The sequence below is a fragment of the Taudactylus pleione genome, unplaced genomic scaffold, assembly GCF_031769625.1.
Source record: "Taudactylus pleione unplaced genomic scaffold, aTauple2 ptg000268l, whole genome shotgun sequence".
Lineage (NCBI taxonomy): Eukaryota > Metazoa > Chordata > Amphibia > Anura > Myobatrachidae > Taudactylus > Taudactylus pleione.
This window is the reverse complement of record NW_028284670.1, coordinates 1778124-1798621: the sequence shown is the minus strand read 5'-3', so window position 1 is coordinate 1798621 and position 20498 is coordinate 1778124. Positions and strand designations below refer to the sequence as shown.

Sequence of the window (20498 nt, the reverse complement as noted above, 5' to 3'; positions counted from 1 at the left end):
GCTATGCGAGCGGCCAGGAGGCCATTCTAAAAAAAAAAAACGGCCCTGATTCAGAGCGAGCACTCTGTCAGAGCATCCGTCTCGGAATCAGGCGCTTTGTAAGGAAAATTGAGTTTTTTCCTGGCAGCTGCAGAAACTAATGGAGGAGATGGCGTTTTACGTGCAGCTGACAATTTTTTTTGCCAACAGCTCTTTGCATAGTTTTAGATTTCAGTCTGTTGGAAAAAACTCACAAGGTAGGACTTAAACCTAGGATCCAGAATGGTCGCCAAAATTTATTTTTCAGCTTTCAAAAGACTGAGGATTCTTGGAAAAGCATATAAAAACAGAAATACAGCAATGTAGATAAATGTATTGCATTAATATTTAATAAGTAAAAACATAAACATTGAATTCAATCAATAAATCTGTCATCCAATCCGCCATAAATTAGTCCATGAGTGCTTCGGACCAAACAAAAATCCCATATAATTGGTTCTCAAATGCTGTGTAATCCAAGCGAGATAATTACCAAGTCCAATATCCAATTGTGATTCGGGGTCCTAATCAGCAGTGTTGGCAAACTTCCACATAGATCTGGTCCCCTGGTGAAAGGTATGGCGATGAGCCGGTACAGCTGATGCAGCACGTTTATTGGATCCTCCAACTGGCACTCTTTAATTAAAATAGGTGGTGGAGACTGACACAACCACTCCCTGATGCGTTTCGCTGTGACAAAACCACAGCTTTATCAAAGGTGATGGTATGGTTGTAAAGGAGCCTTTTTATGGTATATAATCCAAGATGGCTGCTAATTAGCAGCTGTTACCACTTACCATATAAATAACAGATCAAATAGTATAGCAATCATAAAAAGTATTCTGATGAAAGGAGACAGACTTACCCAAAGAGGGAATAATTGCATATATCAAATGATGCGACATGATCATTTGTAAACCTTGCCGCTAGACATATGTGATCCTCTGCGTCCACATGATGTGGAATGCAGAGGATCATTGGCATAGTGTCCGTCTATAAGGATGCTGATAGGTCCCATCTCAACCATGTGACACTCTCCTGTGTCACGTGGCCCGGTCTCACATGTTTAGCAAGCATTCCGGTCATGTGTTGTAAACAGACAGCAGGTATTCTAAGAACATAATAAACAGACCTACGTTCATACCAAATACTCCAATCACATGATGTAAACAAACATCATGAGATCTCTGCTAGGCGCTGGCAACCAGGAGCAATAATAAGAAACAATCTATAGCAATCACATGTTGTTAATATTATATCTGTCTATACATAAATAGGTGGGTATATAGATCTTAAACCTATACAACACTTAACATATGTGTTATATAATACATATCAAGAATAACTAAATGTACATTACTTAGTGTTACGGGATGCGGAGCATATGCTCTGAAAACGATGAACATCATAAACAAACCTACATTTGTATCAGACACTCTGAACACATGATGTAAATGAACATCATGTGATCTGTGATAAACACTATAAACCAGATGCTTATTATATTATAATAATGATGCTATTATATAACACATACGTTAAGTGTTGTATAGGTTTAAGATCTATATACCCACCTATTTATGTATAGACAGATATAATATTAACAACATGTGATTGCTATAGATTGTTTCTTATTATTGCTCCTGGTTGCCAGCGCCTAGCACATATCAAATGATGTTTGTTTACATCATGTGATCGGAGTATTTGGTATGAACGTAATTCAGTTTATTATGTTCTTAGAATACCTGCTGTCTGTTTACAACACATGACCGGAATGCTTCCTAAACATGTGGGTCCAGACCACGTGACACAAGAGAGTGTCACATGGTTGACATGGGACCTATCAGCATCCTTATAGATGGTTACTATGCCAACGAACCTCCTCATTCCATGAACACTCTGTTTACATCACGTGGACGCAGAGGATCACATATGTCTAACGGCAAGGTTTACAAATGATCATGTCGCATCATTTGATATATGCAATTATTCCCTCTTTGGGTAAGTCTGTCTCCTTTCATTAGAATACTTTTTATGATTGCTATACTATTTGATCTGTTATTTATATGGAAAGTGGTAACAGCTGCAAATTAGCAGCCATCTTGGATTATATACCATAAAAAGGCTCCTTTACAACCATACCATCACCTTTGATAAAGCTTTGGTTTTGTCACAGCGAAACGCATCAGTGAGTGGTTGTGTCAGTCTCCACCACCTATTTTAATTAAAGAGTGCCAGTTGGAGGATCCCAGAAACGCTCTGCATCAGCTGTACCGGCTCATCGCCATACCTTTCACCAGGGGACCAGATCTATGTGGAAGTTTGCCAACACTGCTAATTAGAACCCCCTAATCACAATTGGATATTTGACTTGGTAATTATCTGGCTTGGATTACACAGCATTTGAGCACCAATTTTACACCACTTTTATTTGGTCCAAAGCACTCATGGACTAATGATTTATGGTAGATTGGATAACAGTTTTATTGATTAAATTCAATGTTTATGTTTTTACTTATTAAATATTAATGCAATACATTTACCTACAGCGCTGAATTTCTGTTTTTATATGTTTTTCTGAGTTGAGGTCTGACAAACCTTTATATACAGCTGCTGTTATTGTATAGAATATTTATTACCTGTTAGCTGCTTCAGTATCTACTGTGGTTGTTGAGGACTCTTGGATCCTAGTGAAGTGAATCATGGGCTTGATCCTCCAGTCCGACATACCATGTGCAATTGCTCCATTTCAGTTCCTCCTTAGGTTTCTAAAGCTGTTTTTGCAAAGGTCTGATGCGGGGAATGACCTGACTCAAGCTGACAGTGTCTGAACTAACTTCACATATGACAAGTTCAAAGGGTTAGAGAACCTTGCACAATATGGAAATTATTCTCCACTGCACTTGAGTAAGGTGCATTCCCCCTCCACTGCCTATGTCATAGGCCATTGTAAAGCCCTGGATGGCCTTTTGCTCTTCCTCCATCCGCTGATGCATATTGAGGGTAGAATTCCACTGAGTTACTTCCTCTTGCTTCAGCTGATGGCAGGGTAAATTTAACAGTACCTGCTGGTCATGCAATCTTCGACAAGCAGCTGCCAAATGTCTAAAATGTCCAGATATTTTGCAGGTCACCGAGAGCATCTCCTGCACGCCCCTGTCATTTTTTAAAAAATTTTGCACCACCAAATTAATTGTGTGAGCAAAACATGGGACATTTTGGAATTTGCCCACATGTAATGCTCTCACAATATTGTTGGCATTGTCCAAAATCACAAATCCTGTGGAGAGTCCAAGTGGGGTAAGCCACTTAGCAATGATTTCCCTGAGTTTTTCTAAGAGGTTCTCAGTGGTATGCCTCTTAGTGAAACCAGTTATACAAAGAGTAGCCTGCCTCTGTATCAGCTGTCTTTTGGTAAATGTTGCTGCTGCTGTTGCTGTTGTAGGCAATACACCTACCCAGTAGGCTGTCACAGTCATGTAATCCTTAGTTTACCCTGTCCCACTTGTCCACATATCAGTGGTCAAGTGGACAGTGGGTACAACGGCATTTCTGAGGACATTAATAAGGGTTTTTTTATGTCCTTGTACAGACTTGGAATTGCTGTTCTAGTGAAGTGGAATCTAAAAAGGGTCTGGTAGCAAGGACACAAGACCTCAATTAACTGTTGAAAACCCACTGCAGTAATGGCGTATACTGGATGCACATCTAATACCAGCATAGCTGTTATGGTGTCAGTAATCCGCTGTGCAATTGGGTGATTGCTGTCATGCTTGTTTGCCCTTGCAAACGATTGTTTGACAGTTAATTTTTTTTGGAGGATACACTACAAGTAGAATTCCTCCTGGTCCCCTTCTGGGATGAAGATCCACTCATAGCAACAGCAGCAGCAACAGGCATAGTCATCAAGGATCCTTCTAAGAAATCACGGATAGGAGATGAGTCAATCATGCTTCGAATAACAACAATGGATGCAGCAGGACTACTCCCAATGACAAATGAGGATGTTGATGATGCAGGTGTTAGTGGTGGAGATCGAAGGCGCTTGGATCCTACAGAGAGGGAGCAGGTAGGTGACACTGGACTTGTTACATTTTGAGTTTTGGAACATGGCGACATACACTTTGATATTTGATGAATATGCTCTAAGTGACGTAACAAGGAGGAGGTTCCAAGGTGGTTTAGGTTCCTCTCTCTACTCACTCTTGCTTGGCAATGGTTACATATAGCTTGACAACTGTTGTCTGGATTGGGGTGGAAATAATTCCACACATGAGAAGTGGATTTTTTAGTGTTTTGCCCCGACATGACAACAATGGGTTTTGGCTTTTTCAATCCATGGGTAACAGCTGTTGTCTTACTTACACAAAGGACATCATCTGCATCAACATCCTCATCACCAACATCTTCATCATCAACATCCTCATCATATTTAGTGCGTTCAACTACCAAAATATCCTCCTCCTCTATGTGCAATTCCACAGAAGCATCCTCACTGACAACATCTGCAAGATGTTGACTGCCCTTCCCTACAATTACAGAGGGCACATAAATGTTGGAACTTGGAGGATCCTCTAGAACACTAGTATTTAGGTCAGGCTCACAAATGGCAACCGCGGACACACTTGCACTCTCCTCGGGGATTTTTGATTTCGATTTCTCATGGCACACAGTTGGTTTTTCAGGAGCTGTCTTATTCTTCTTAACAACTTAAAATTTTTTAATGATACCACCAACACTACTACTACAAGCAGAAGGGCTATCAGAAACAGCAGTCTTCATAAAGAAAGGCCAAGGCCTTATCCTTTCCTTGAAACTTCGTGTAGTGAATGGCATATTGGAAATTTTTGTAAGTTTACAAATGTATAGACACTAAGGGGTAAATTTACTAAAGTGAGAGTTTTTAGAAGTGGATCAACCAACCAGATTCTAGCTATTATCTCCTAGAAGGTGCTGGTAAAATGTTAAATAGAATCTGATTGGTTACTATGGGCTTCATCTCCACTTCTAAACACTCTCACTTTAGTAAATTTACCTCTAAGCATCATTATTGTAAATATTATGTAAAAAGAGGATTTAACTTTTCAGTTGAGATGTGCTTATATTAATTTTATCAAGTAACATAATTTATTAATGTCCCTTATTAATTTATGGGGTATTTACAAACTGCTGCATTGTGAAATGGTTTTGTTGGTTATTTATAAACCATCTGTCTGGTTATACACTGATGACAGTTCCTTCATCAGCCTTTCCAGGATAATACTAAATAACTCTCTGGACTTCGCGGCCTGTATATTTTGTACTGCTGAAGTGCTGAGTTATCCACTCTTCAAATACCCCACAGGATATAACCATAAACCTTTAACCACTATAAAGTCTTTCATAAAACGACAACTAATGACAAAAAATAATGAAGTACTATAGTATCATGTAACTAAGGGTAAGGAATTGCTAAAGATTTTTTTCTCAAAATAAAACTAATAATCAAAACTGATGTGTCCCCAAACAGCTATCACCTATACGCCGTACTGTGCAAGATGCCCAGTGCAACTGAGAGGAAAGGAGTAGTGTAGCATCTTTTCCTTTGCATGTTGCAAATTATTTGCATCACAGCTGCAACAAAACACCAGTCATATGACCTCATTCAGACCCGCTCGCAAGTGCTGTGTGCTCGCAAGCGGTCCGATGGTTTGCGAATGCGCATGCGCACGCTTCGTTCTGCACGTGCGTGAACTACTCTGTGCAATTGCAGCCCACTCACTCACCCAGTAGAGACAGCCCAGTGAAATGAGTGACAGGAGAGGCCACTTGTTGGTGGTAACAGGGGCAGGACACTAATAACGGGGGAGTGGAGGTGCAAACGCAGGCATGCCTGGGTGTTTCAACGCCTTTTCTAAGGTGTGCATAATTATCAGCCAGTGTCATAGTACACGTCACATGCCTGTTTTTTACACTGAAGTCCTCGCAGTGCTTGCGGCAGGGTAAGGCAAACTCAAGCGCTGTGATCGCTACCAATGATCCTCGATGTATCAATGTTTTAATACACTGCCTCGAGATGATGTGCACTAGTGTGCATCTCAACATATGCTAATGGGTGTCTGCATACACAGAGCAATTGCTTCCACAGCCAAAGTGGATGTGCTTATGCCTTGGCGAGCGATCGCTTCCCATGCCATCACTTTGACAAATTTGCATACGTTGGATGCGAGCGATTGCTTCTATCAAGCGGGTCTGAATGAGGTCCATATTGTACTACATACACTGGGATGTGACTTTAGTCACATAGGAATTAGTTTTGTGCACGTGCAAAGTCATAGATGATGCACGGAATTTGGCATTGTAGCACTTCATGTAAAGATTCAGCTCATGATTTAGAAGTGGAAACTATTGCTGCCGCAGTTTCATTGTCTATGGGGAAAATTTGCAAATTCTAGCTTCAGCCTTCCCCTTGCATACTACTGTGTGCCAGACTGTGCAAGCACCTCCTAGGGGTGGATTGGCTATATAACTCATGGGAAGATTCGCCATAGGCAGATGTGACTTTAGGGTTACCTATTGCTTGTGGTCCCTGCCCCACTAGTATGTCACCCTCCGTGCATGACAAGCAGGTACGGAAGCTGGTCAATGCCGGTCAGCAGCTAGCCCATGGAGGAGCTACTGACATCGCAAGTAGAGGCTGGTAGCCCAGCACTGCAGTCCTCTGTGAGATAGAACTCCTCTGCAATCAGAGTGATGGCCCCAGGTCTGGCGCTTAGGTGATAAGGTGTTTGGCACCCTCTTGCAAACTATACATTTACCTGCGAGTGCCAGCATTGCTTTCATTACTCTCTGCGGCAAGCTGCATCCTCCTCCTGGGAACATTTGCATCATGAGATCCTATGGATTGCGGGTGCATGTACACACACGCATACACCCACCGGCATGCTAATCGTGCAAATAAGTCACATTTGACGCAATTAGCCTCTAAGCTGAGAAGGGACACATCTATATGTCTTCTTGACATGTCTCTTTACAATGTTTTATAGTTTAAAATGTAATGTGCAATACAGTATGTTGTAAATTAAGTGATTTGACTCCTGTATCTATACTCTATTTATTGCTTGAAAAGAGAGAGAGGGTGAGAGGGAGTGGGTGACGTGGACAATGTGAGAACCAGTGGGTGACAAGAAGAGGGTGACAAGAAGAGAGAGATGACAGGGAGCTGTGCTTGGTAAATGGTGCAGACTGGAGGTCAAGCCTCTGACAAGCTCTGGTTCCTAGAGCCCGGTGGCTAAAAATGGTATGCAGAGACAGCACTGAGCACTTCTCTCCAAAAGGGCTCTGTCCTGTGATGTTGGCAATTCCAGACCACCACATCACTGCAGGGGTGTCTGGGAAATCAGAGAAGATCCGTTCTATACTTATGCACAATGTATCTCCTCTGGAGAAACTGTGGACAAAGCAGTTGGCATGGTTGCATGTGAAGTGACCTTCCCAGATGGCACACTTCTGGATCTGGTTGCATCACATGCAATATTACCAGTTAAGTGGTTAGTGTACTTTGCCAACCCTTACAAGTCCCCTCCATCTTCCATTCCCCCTTCCTCTGAGAGTAATGGGCCTAAGCATAAAAAGAATCCAAATGTTAGGCATAACATTTTATTGTGTACATGCACAGTACAAAAAATAACAATTTGCACAATAACTTGCTAACATCAAATTGTTACAACCCACAAGCTTTTCTTTTCAGTCAATCTATAAGTCCCAAAAGCAATAAGTTACTTTACTATAGTTTATAATTTTGGAAACATAAGTTGTAAATTGACTACTGTTTTATATATTTTTTAAAGTCTCTCGTCATGTCCTGGTCTCTTAATGCTAAATAAATTCCCCATGATGACTCTTATCTCTTGATTCCTTAAGCTGTATATGATTGGGTTAAACAGTGGTGTTCCCACAATGTACAATAAAGAGATCAATTTGTTCATGGTCAAGGTGTTACCATTAGCTGGAACTAAGTAAATACCAATGATCAAGGTTCCATAAAATATAGTGACCACAGAGAGGTGAGAGCTGCAGGTGGAGAAAGTTTTCCTCCTGCCTATCGTAGAGGAGATCCTGAGAATTGTTATGAATACACAGATGTAACTAATCACTACTAAGATAAATGGGATAACTATTATCGGGATAGCACCAATCACAATATCTAACTGTAGTCCATAGGTGAAAGAGCAGGAAAGTTCAACAAAAGGAGCAAGATCACAGAAAAAATGGTCAATGACATTGTGTCCACAGAAATGAAGTTGACACAGGAAATAAAGAGTATTCTGGTGGAGCAGAAAACCAAACACCTAGCAATAGATAACCAAGGAACGCTGAAGTCCGATGTTCATGATGGTGCTATAACGCAGAGGGTTGCATATGGCCAGATAACGATCATAAGACATGACTGTGAGAAGGTAACATTCTGTACAACCTACAGCACAATAAAGATAAGTCTGTGCTATACATCCAATGATAGAGATGGTGGCTTCTTCCAGCCATATAACACGTAGCATGTTAGGGATGATAACAGTCAGAAACACAATCTCACTGCACGACAGTTGCTGGAGGAAAAAGTACATAGGAGAGTGTAATTGCCATTTTCTCGACACCAATACGATGATCACAGAATTTATTGTGAGTGTCATAATGTAAATTGTCAGTATCAGTAGAAACACAATGGCGGCTTTGGAACCATTAATGTATGGGAAGCCCAGCAGTAAGAATTCATTGACTGCAGTGAGATTGTCTTCAGTGATTGTGAGTTCTTTGGAAAATAAATAAAGTTGATGTCATTCAGATACAATACATTTTTGTTACAATATGATATTGCAGATTTTACATTTGATGTGTTTTTCTATGTTATATTTGATTAAAGTGGCTGATGCATGTTTCTATCAGTATGGATTGTAAATATGCAAAGACAAACAAGACATGAGCTTTGACTGTAATCATTTTATTAGGAGCAGCATCTGCAAACTACAAAGATCACCAGGGTTTGTAGGGAAGGGACAATTTATTCATGAGAATAACTGTAAATGTACAGTTAGAGTCCAACCTCCTCTCTCCCTTTATCGTCTGCTCTTGTGTCTGTAAGCGGAGTCATAGCTGTTATAATATACAAAAGCTAGTATCACCCTTCCCCTGGGGTAGTAGCCTGTGTCCAGGGGCAGAAGTATGGGAGACAATGGAGGCGCTTTCCACCAGGGTCCAGCACTGTCGGAGCACCTCCTCCATTGCCCACAATATATTCACCCCAGTAAGGCTGTAGTGTACTGTTACAGCCGCCCAATACATGGCACCTCTTCCTGGAAACTGAGAAGCCACTATACACTAGTGGAGAGCACCGGGTCAGACAATCAGCTGCTACCTCCATCTGTCTATAGCCTGTCCCTACTCATTGGTGTTGCTGCTCCTCAGCAGCTTCTTTTGTCAGTGTAACATGTCCGGCAACCCCCTCACCCACAACTCTTTGTCTCACTCCTCCATACAGTGTCAGCGGCTGTGATTGAGGGGCACCAAATAAAAACTTACCTCCGGGCATCTGGGATGAACTTACGCCACTGCCTGTGTCTGAAGGCACAAACACTAAGACGCCCACTTTCACTATATCCACATGTTGTAACACCACCAGTGATTGTTGTCACTCCACCATCAGTGCAACCAATGACACTTGCACCAGGCCTATGGCAGATGGAGATTCTCTGACTGAACATGGTCTCTGTGGCTGTGTTTACGTGTTTGACAACACAGCCATTATCACTGACACTCCTCCAATACCCCCATAACACGCTCGTGAGACTGACTATTTTTCCTTTATCTCCAGGCAAACTCCCAGTCACCGCCCAGGATCGCCCATCACTCTGCCAACCCATTTCTGGTAAAATATTTTCCGATCGGAACAGCACAATTGAGTGTACATTCTGTGTAATGTATGCACCGTGAATATCAGCATTTTGTGTGCACCTGTGAATCGGGCCCTGGGACTCCAGTAATGGAAGTTATGCCAAGCCAGTAGTGTTTGTATTATAATTACAGAGCTGCGCAGACTCCTGTGTTCTGGTCTTAGGGCCTGATTCAGACCCACTCGCGAGTGCTATGCACTCGCAAGTGGGTCAATGGTGGCCAGGTGCGCATGAACACGACGGAGTCGGCTGCATCATGCGCATGTGCGAGACCCGGATAGCGGTGGGCAAACCGTCACTCCAGGTCTCATACCAAAGGGGGTATGCTGTCAATGTTGAGTGACAGCACGCCCCCTTTGGTGGGCGGGCCGGTGGCATGGCTGCCCAGACCGAGGCATTCCCATGGGAACGCCTACCGTCTAGGGCCAGCCCCACTGACATCACAGGTGATATCAGTGGGAGTGCTTTTGGCTTTGTTCGAGCCAAAAGCACTCTTGGGCATGCGGCAACGAGACCCTTACGCAAGGGTCTCATCACAAGCCTGACGGTCGCGATGGTCTTGACCATCGCGACCATCATCATGGCCACTCGCATAAGCTGTGGGTGGTAACGAACAGCTATGCGAGTGGCCAAGAGGCCACAATAATAAAAAAAAAAATTCCCTGATTTAGAGCGAGCACTCATTCAGAGCATCCGGCTCTGAATCAGGCCCTTAGTTCTATATCATCGCTGTGTTTTGGTTTTGGCAAAATCACCCTGAAGTGTTTTGGTCCACAGTAGTGTCTTATGTATCATGTCCTTAAGTGTTTTGTTTTTGGATTTCTTCAAAAATGTATGAAAACAGCTAAAATCATCCCTCTCGCACCCCTAGTTATGGCCTTGTCTGTACGTGTGAATCTGCAACAACTAATAAGCCCATTATGAGCATTTATAGATGGTGCAATATTGCCTGATGATCACCACTATCCATCACACCATCAGAAAATGCAGCAGACCTATGGCACGCTACACAGTTGCTAATATCAGCGGTGATATGCAAATGTTTGCATTCGCATTGCAATCGCATCCTAACATAAGGATGCCCCCTTCCCCTTACACACATCCATATACTAGGGGAACATAGCGAAACCATCAGTAACATTGAGCAACATCGGACCCATACGCACAGTTAAGGCAGGTCAGACCTCACTCAGGAATTGCTTACTTCAGCGCACGCTAAGAGACCTCAGGCTGCATATTGCATTGCAGTGACTAATTTATGAATGCCCCTGCAACGCCGTCTCAACAAATTGGCATGCCTGCATTTGCCCAACTACCCCCCCCACCCGTCACCAACCACACTCATTCCCGATCGCAGTGGCTAGTTCGGGCACGTGCACTGTGATGCATGCACAGATCAATAGCTTCATCTGCAAGTCAATGTTTCAAGGTTTCAAGGTTACTTGAACCTTTTCATCAGGCCGTCCGGCATGGCCAAGCTCCTTACACACTAGAACTGCACTTATAATGGTAAGACATGATTTTATTTTTCTTTGCATGTTACACATTTCCTGCTGAAAAGGTCCAAATAACCTTGAAACTCAACTTGCACATGAAGCTATTGAATTAAATTCATCACTTTGTTTTCACCTGGGGAGAAATACCACTTGTCTTTCCTTACATCTGGGGTTCTATAGCTCCTAATAATAAGGATTCCTGCTATATACAATTTATCTGGAAAGCACCCTCCACTCAAAATATCAACCAGATTGCCAAACTCTAACATGCAGCTATATTATTTATATATATATATTAAGCAAATGAAGCTGTGGCACTTGGAGACTGGTTTACACCTTGACAACGGAGCTCAGTGCTCCAAAACATTGGAATTACTTTTTGACACTGTTTAATATATCTATTTATAACCAGTCTCCAAGTGCCGCAGCTTGATTTGCTTACTTTGAATGAACATTTTGCTGAGGGCACCGGAGCCATTCTACCATTGATAGAGGAGTGCTGGACTGCAAGGACTTTTTGTAAATAAATATATATATATATATATATATATATATATATATAATATACCTGCAAATATAGTCTAAAATAATATCACACAGCAATAATTTCAGAAATATGAATAAAAGAATTTGCAGTAATGTTAGGGAAATCATTTAAGGCAAAAGTGTTTACATTTTTTTTAAAGCCAAATTTGTAATTCGCACTTCAAAATGCAGGGTTTGGCATTAAAAAAAAGTGTGTTCCTGTAAATCCTTGATGCAAAAATCGCTAAAACATGCATTCATTAAAAAATTTGATCTGATGAAACTGCCCCTGAACATTGGCAGAGACACTGGTTAGGACTACTACCCCCTAGGATTCCAGCACCTGGTACCTTGATTTGTCCTTTAAAACACTGTGAGACCAAGTGCTATACTTACCACACTAGGACTGCTGTGGCTGCCTAATACGAGAATGCCAGCTTCTAAAAAAAGGGTAAGAAAGGATCTGATCACCCCTCCCCTCTTTCCGACTGACTGCATTATACGAGACTGCATGCGGTTGAGAATAGTGCTGGGTCCATTGTGCATGTGGTCTGCCCCTCTCCCTCCCCGTACTGACAGCCTAGAATTTGAAGGTCAAGCATAGCATAGAGACTAATAATTACATTGAAGTCACGCTATCCCCTCTACTTTCCGACAAGTACTATGGGACATTTTGACAAGTTTGTTTACAATACATCTCTTCTAGAGAGAGATACAATTGGTGTTTTAGCAATATGAGCCATGGTAGACATTAATTCATATCGAACATTTGGTGGAACTGCTTAGGACCACATTCCAGTAGTAAAGTACTGTATGATGGATCTAAGGTTAGGTTCTCATTTTGGCTTCAGCATTTTACCATCCCAACACGGAATTAGTTGCTACATAGTGCCAAGGAATAATCATCAGACTTACCTTAATTTACACACCCCAGTATTCACACATAGGACCAATGACACCCTGCCCAATCCCTCCCTGTTAACACTGAGCAAATGCTTGGCAGCAGTTATATTAGCATGCTAGTTGGGATTGGGTAAAAATCATCTCTTTATCCATGAGCTTCTAAAACAAGAAGATGTGTCCATGTGGACCTATCCAAAATCATGCCAAATAGCCTCATTGCCAAGCAAAATGTGACTAAGCAGCACAATGCATCATTTTGCTCATTATTTGGCTCAGTTGCATCTTTTTTTAAGCACTGCTTTTTCTCCAACTTTTGTAGAAATTAAGTTACAGACCCAGTCATTAGTTAAGTAATGCAATGGATATCACTGATATATCCTGGTTACAATTCTCCCCCGATACGATCTACAGTCCACATACTTTTGTATGGGGATGTGGAAATTATGCCTCCTTTACTAAATTATCACTTCTGAAGAGCTGCTCTTCCTGTGGAGACATGTTTTTGAAAAAGTGAGGTGCAAATGCAGGCGTGCCTGACTGTCTTAATGCCATTGCCGAGGCAGGAATAATGAAATTAACAGGCAGCTTCATTGTACACATCACCTGGTTTTATTTCACACTTAAGTGATCGCAGTGCTTTTGGCAGGGTATAGTCAACCTCAAGTGCTGCAATCGCATCCAATGGTGCTCGATGTACCAATGGTTTCAAGCACTTCCAGGAGATGATGTGCACAAGTGAGCATCTTATGAATGGCTGGTGGGCATCTGCATACACTAAGTGATCGCATGCCAAGACATAGTGGGCATGCTGATGCCTTGCTGTGCAATCGCCTACCTTGCTGGGTGTGCACAGTATTTGCATACACTGGGTGCAAGCAAATGGGTCTGAATGAGCTCCACAGTTTGAGAGGCATTCACTCTAGAATCAATAACAAACAGGCTCATTACTCAACTGCTTATTCACAACTTTTAACTCATGTCCCTTTTGGTTATAAAACAATACAAACCAACTGCTTAGTTTTCTTTTCTTTTAAGCCTATTTTATATCTTGTGTTTTTTCAAATGTAAACATAAAGCACTATGTGTACTTTGGGGAGAGAAGAAGAGGAAGAGGGAGAAGAAGAATTTTATGCAGCAATGATTATGAAGCATAACCCTTTAATTAGTAAGATTACAAATATAGCCTTTCTTAATGATTTTTTGTGTTTTTTTGGTTTTTAAAAGCCATTTGTTTCAAGTAATGTACCTGATGTATGCTACTCTACATTTTCATTACAATATATTTTTCAAATAACATATATTTTGACAATATATTGACATATATTGCATAATTTATTGTATTGTCATCAATTTCACATTTTTTTTATAAAAATGTTTGGTTTTCAAAAGAAAATATTTATTTAAAAATAATTTATTTTAATCAAAATAACAATCAATGTACAGTGCTTTTTGTAACACACTTACCCTTACCCAGAATACATCATTGTCTTAATTTATTCTCATCTTCACCTGAACCACAAGAAGAGTGGGATGTAGTTGACATCCTGGCAGTTGGGATGCCAGCTTAGAATGCTGGCACCAGAATACCAACAGCAGTTAGAATCCCGTCACTAGAATATCGACCACCGGCATCCTGACGGTAAGTATTAGGTTAAGGGGGATAGCTAGGTTTAGGGTTAGGGATTAGGGTTAGGCACTATGGGGAGGGTTATGGTTAGGCTGTGGGTTGGAGGGTTAGGGTTAGGCAAAAGGAAAGGTGGATTAGGGTTAGTGGAAGGGTTAGAGGTTAGGGTTAGGCTACTTACCTTTTTGATGTCAGGATTCTGACTGTTGGGATGCTGCTGTTAGTATCCTGAGCACTGGCATCATGACAGCTGGGATCCTGTACCCAACCCATACTGTTCTCACCCATGGAGCTGCACTACCTTTTGCACTGGACATTTTTGAGGCCATTTCTATTAGTGCACTTAAGTGAAAGCATCAACTTGTTGGTCAGAGCTATAAAGGCTCAAAAGTATGTTTAAATTAGAATGCACATTTCCCATACACATGTTGTTAGAAAGTTAAACATTAATTTATTTTGTGGTCAAATCATTCCTGTAGCCTCCACCACAACATGTTTTGTCCCAACAACTCCACCCAGGCATTACCTATGCAATGGCCAATCACAAAATCACCCTGAACACTCCTCCCATGCCTCACATCCTAAAAGAAAAAAAAGAACTGTGTTGAATATTTTTTGCATTAGTAAACATTCATAATACCTATTTCAGGTTATTTTTATATTAAAACCACAATGTCGATCTTTGTTTAGTTAACGTGATTAAAATGTTGGCTTTTTAACAAATATTTGCTGAAACACTCAAATTGTAATAATGGTATCTATAACGAATAAAAACAATAGTTTTTGTGAACTTTTTTGGTTATTTGTATTTGAAATGAAATGCATATTTATACTTGTGAAAGTGACATCTGTGATTACAAGATGCACATATAAACAAATCACCAAGGTAACCTTATAAGGTGTCAGAAAACAATATATAACCATTATGGGCAATAATATAAATATATGAAGTCATTAATAATCAGAGACTGCCTCACCTGCCTCACACCATCTGTGCTCTGAGATCTGCCTCCCTAACTGTTCGCTGTGTATTTTAGTTTGGTTTACTTCCATCATATGCAATAGACAGCAAAATAGCAAATTACTAAAACCTTAGGTAGACTATAAAATATCATACCACTAGACATATAAATTAACCTAAACCTAATTGTAATAGTCCGAAAGTGCACTATCTCACAAGTCTAGTGGTTTTAAGGGCTATAAACAGTAGCCAGGAGTAACAGCCATAGCTAGAATCAACTTTGGTTTACATTTTTTTTTTAATATTATGTTTAAAATTTTGTAGCATTTAATAATTGAAAAACCACCAAATACACCTTAAAAAAACTAGGCCTCTATAGGCTGTGTGTTACCTAATTCAGGTGCTGGTGCATTACTCAGGAAAGTGGTGAGCATGTCATTGTCTGTGAATGCTGTATTGCTTTCAGCCATGGCATTGCACATGCTTGTGTCCCTTTTTATTGGCCTATGATAAATCAATGACCTATAGAATGTAATTCCACACACAAACTCACCTCTCAGTAGCTACAGTAGTACATTATTTGGGTGGGTTTGACAGCAGGTATTAGTTTTTTCTAAAGCCAATGCTGATCTTATAGCAATTTTCAATTTTATCACAAAGTCAAGCTTCTTAGTAGCTTCCCATCAGAGTGGGCTTTAAAAAAATCATTTGACTGTTAAATAATCCTTTGCCAGAGAAATTATTACTGACAACATGGTGGCTATGATGGTATTAGATCTACTTCCATTATCTGCCATTAAAGCAGTGGGTTTTAGACAGGTAATTTATGTCCTATGTCAGTGATGGCTAACCTTTTCAGCTTGGTGTGTCGTAAATCGGGAAAAAGTGTAGCCTTCCTCGGGTCATGTGTCACTTCAAGAAATATCAATAATTTGGTGATATTTGCAGCCCTAATAAAGAAAGAGTTATATTTTTAATATATTTATTATATTTATTAGTTCAAAAAGCAAAAAACAAATAATGATTTACCTTAGTGACTTTTCTGTTGCTGAATTGCATTTGCTAAATCTTTAATTGCAGGGTTGTATTTGTGCACTTCAGGGCCAAGCAAGCACTACTAACTTCATCTGTCAGTCTGTTTCTTTTATTTGTTTTAATATTATTTAATGCTGAGAATAAGGTCTCACAAAAGTATGTTGAGGGAAAAATTGTGAGTAAAGCCATTCCTAGATTTTTCAAGGCACTAAAAGTGTCTGGTAATCTGTTCCAAGCACTCCAAATTTCCTGTTCGTAGCGGCAGTCTTCTTCATTCTCCAAATGATTTCTTTCCAGATTCTCAAGTTTGGACCTCAAATCAACAAACACTTGAATCCAGATGCTGTCTTGAAATTCAGCAAGTTGCATCTCCAAATCATCAATTTTCATCCATTTGAAACTATTTAATTCTAAAGTACTGTAGACTACTACATCTGGATACTTAATTATTTTAATGGTCTGTTCAAGGCTTCTAAATTGATTAAATCTTTCACGGAACTGGTCAAATAATGAGTTCACAATATCATGGTACTTCATGTGCATGGGCTCTATTTCATTTTGTATAGTTGTGCTGACATTCTCAAAATACTATTTTACTTGTGGAAAATACTTATACGTTTTACTTTCTATATCTCACTTAAAGATTTTAAGTTTACTTTGAAAGGCTTTTATGTATCCAAACATAACATCAATACTTTTGCCAAAATCTTGTAATTTTAAGTTGAGCTCATTCATATGAACAGAGATATCTGTGAAAAACATCAATGAGTAAACCCACTTATGATCATTGAGCTGAGGAAAGTTTGCAAGATCCTTATTCTCAAGAAAAAGCTTAATTTCTGAAAAGCTCTCCACAAATCGCTCAAGTACTTTTCCTCGGCTTAGCCACCTTACATTATTGAACATCAGCACTCCACTGTAGGTTGAATCAACTTCCTGTAACAGTGCAGAAAATTCTCGCTTGTGAAGGGGTCGAGCAGCTATGAAATTCACTATTTTTGTTACAACTGACATTAAATCATTTAATTCTGTGAATCCTGCTTTGGCACACAACACCTCCTGATGGATAATACAATGAAAAGGAACAAGTGGATGTCCAATAGCTTCCATAAACAACTTCACAAATCCTACACTTTTTCCCACCATATTGGGTGCCCCATCTGTCGTCACTGACACAACTTTACACATATCAATGCTTAGGTCACGGAATGTTTGTATGACAACCTTACATATTTCCTTCCCTGATGTACTTGTTGGCACTGATTCTAACTTAATCAACTCTTCTCTCTTTCTGAGGCCATCTGAATATCTAGCAATAATGGCCATCCGAGCATTTGATGTGACATCAGTAGTTTCATCAATAGAAATCGAAAAATATTTACAATTATCTAAGTCTCCTTTTAACTGATGCTGTATGTTTGTGTTCAATCTCATTATTCTGTCTTTGATGACATTTCTACTGATTGGTAACTCTGAAATTCGCTTAATTATAGCATCTTTATTTTGCATGTCATGAAATAAAACTGGTGCACATCTTTGAAGAGTTTCTTTAATAAATTCTCCTTCATTGAGGGCTATGGAGTGAGCAACACATAAACTTGCTGATGTTAAATTTGTAGAGCCTCTTACAAATTTAAGGAGGGAATTTGATTGGCTCTTATAGAGGTGTAACTGCCTAGAAATGTATTGCTTCCTTTCATCCAGACTTTCTTCCAAGAGCTGGGGATGATTAGTTTCAAAATGTCTATTTATGTTCCACATTCTGCTTACTACTGTCTCATTACATAGTATGCACAATGATCTGTTTTTTCTGTCTATAATGCCATACATCTCTGTCCATGTATCTTGAAAGGGTCTGCTACTACCACTCCCTTTATCATTCAATCTTGCTTTTTTACATTTTGGATTATCCATCTCAGGGCTGCAATAATAGATAAATAAAAATCATGGCATTTTATATACAAGGTAAATTAAGAAATTAACATATTATTTTTTACCAGGAGTCAGTCCATCAACACTGTTACAGAGGTAATTAAAAACCTATTAAATTAACTGCTTTATTACCTCTGTAAAGGTGATGTTGGACAGACTCCTGACAGACAAAATAATTTAAAGCACTACACTACGTACTCCCTTCTGTAACTAGCAGTAGGCAGGCGTGTACGTATGTACCTGCAGCACTCTTGGCAGAGCTCAGCAAGTCTGTGCTGTGGAACAGTAGAGAGTAGAAGGCTCCAGAATGGTAGGACAGGGAAACATGGCCTCAGAAGAAGAACTCTGCCAGGAGAAAGAAATTAAAGTCAAGATGATGTCCAAAATAAGAGTTTTTTTTTTGTTTGCGTTTTGGAGATTTTTTTTGGAGAGTTTGCATGGTGCTCTGTGAGGATGGTGAGAAGCAGGAACTGCAAGAGATGCTATGGAGGCAAATAAAGCTTAGAGGAGCTGGAGAGGGGCTGAATGCTGCAGACGAGACATCCAAGCGTTTTACAGTGGGAGAGAAGAAGGGAGAGCCACAAAGACAGAAATGCAGATTTTAGTATCAATTGCACTTACAGGACAGCCACCCGATGCTGCTTATCGTGAGCACTGTGTCTGGTTGTTGTGGTGCAGTCCTCCTGCGATGTTTATGATGGACAGGGCTGGGGTGATCACACAGGACTGTGAAACTCATCTCCCTGGTCTCAGGGCTGCAGGTGCAGGATGTGGGGATCGGAAGGCCACCTTACAGGGCTGTGAACCTCATGGATCTCCTTTCCTCCTGTAGCTTTTCTGAGGTAATGAAACTGACAAACCTCAGTTTGTGGCAGTTAAAACTGGTTCTCTGCTGCAAAGATCTCGCAGCAGCGGTGACACCACACCTCCACACAACAAGCAGGGAGCAGGGATTGGAGCAGAGCACAGGCAGCCTTTAAATGTGCAGGTTTTCCCCACACCAACAGGCGTGTCAGTCAAAGTGCCTCAGCATGTCATGAGTGACACATGTGTCATAGGTTTGCCATCACGGTCCTATGTCTTCACTACTAAATTCCACCTAGATTCCAATTTACTAGAAATGTAAATCCCCATCTAAACATGGATGTATAAGAATACTTTATTATTGGCCTCCAAAATACCAGTGTAACCTCTGTCCACTTAACCACAGATATGTGGACAAGGGAATTTTGGCAAACTAAAGATTACATGGCTGTGATAGCCCACTGAGTGGATGTATTACCTTCAGCTGCATTAACAGCAACAGCATCTAACAACCACCAACTCATACAGAGGCAGGTTCTCTGTATCACCAGCTTCACTAAGAGGCATACTGGTGTAGACCTCTTAGAAAAACTTAGGAATGTCATTGCAAAATGGTGTACCCCACATGGACTCTCCTCTGGATTTGTGATTTCTGATAACATCACAAATCTTGTGAGATCATTACAGCTGAGTAATTTTGAACATGTCCCGTGTTCTGCTCACACAATCAATTTGATGGTGCAGAATATTTTTAAAAATATGAAAGGAGCATGCAGGAGAAGCTCTGTGGCCCAAAAAATGACATAGGGAGAATGTAACTTACTCCATTGCAGTGGATAATACTTTACATGTTGTGCATGGTGCTGAAGCCCTTCGAAGTAGTCACCTGTGAATTGAGTTCAGACACTGCCAGTCAGGTAATTCCCCTAATTAGACTTTTGGAAAAGCAGCTTATAAAACTGAATGAGAAGACAAAACAAATGATTGTGCTCAGTATGTTGGGCTTGTTGATCAAATCCTTTATTCGCTCTGCCAGGATCCATGAGATGTCAGCATCCTAAAATTGGATCAATTCATTTTAGTGACCTTGCTTGATACTAGGTTTAAGTCATATGTCATGTCTTTTTTTCCAAAAGACAGAGATCTTAATAGATTCAAAGAGCTCCAGGTAAGCAAGTTATCAGCTCAAGTGGCACGATATATTGATGTAAGTGACATCTCCTCCTTCAGTTTCTCTGGCAACTAAAGCTGCCATGAAAAAACTCAGCTTTACC

The 20498-nt window shown here is 40.4% G+C and overlaps 1 protein-coding gene and 1 pseudogene across 1 annotated transcript; both read right to left on the bottom strand.

Annotated features, from left to right (window-relative positions):
- Positions 1-282: 282 nt before the first annotated feature.
- Positions 283-15935, bottom strand: LOC148513838 (olfactory receptor 10A3-like; annotated as a pseudogene).
- Positions 15936-17121: 1186 nt separating this feature from the next.
- LOC148513837 (general transcription factor II-I repeat domain-containing protein 2-like) lies at positions 17122-18249 on the bottom strand. The gene has a single exon (XM_088481267.1). The coding sequence runs from the start codon at positions 18247-18249 to the stop codon at positions 17122-17124; it is 1128 nt and encodes a 375-aa protein (XP_088337393.1).
- Between the last annotated feature and the right edge of the window lie 2249 nt (positions 18250-20498).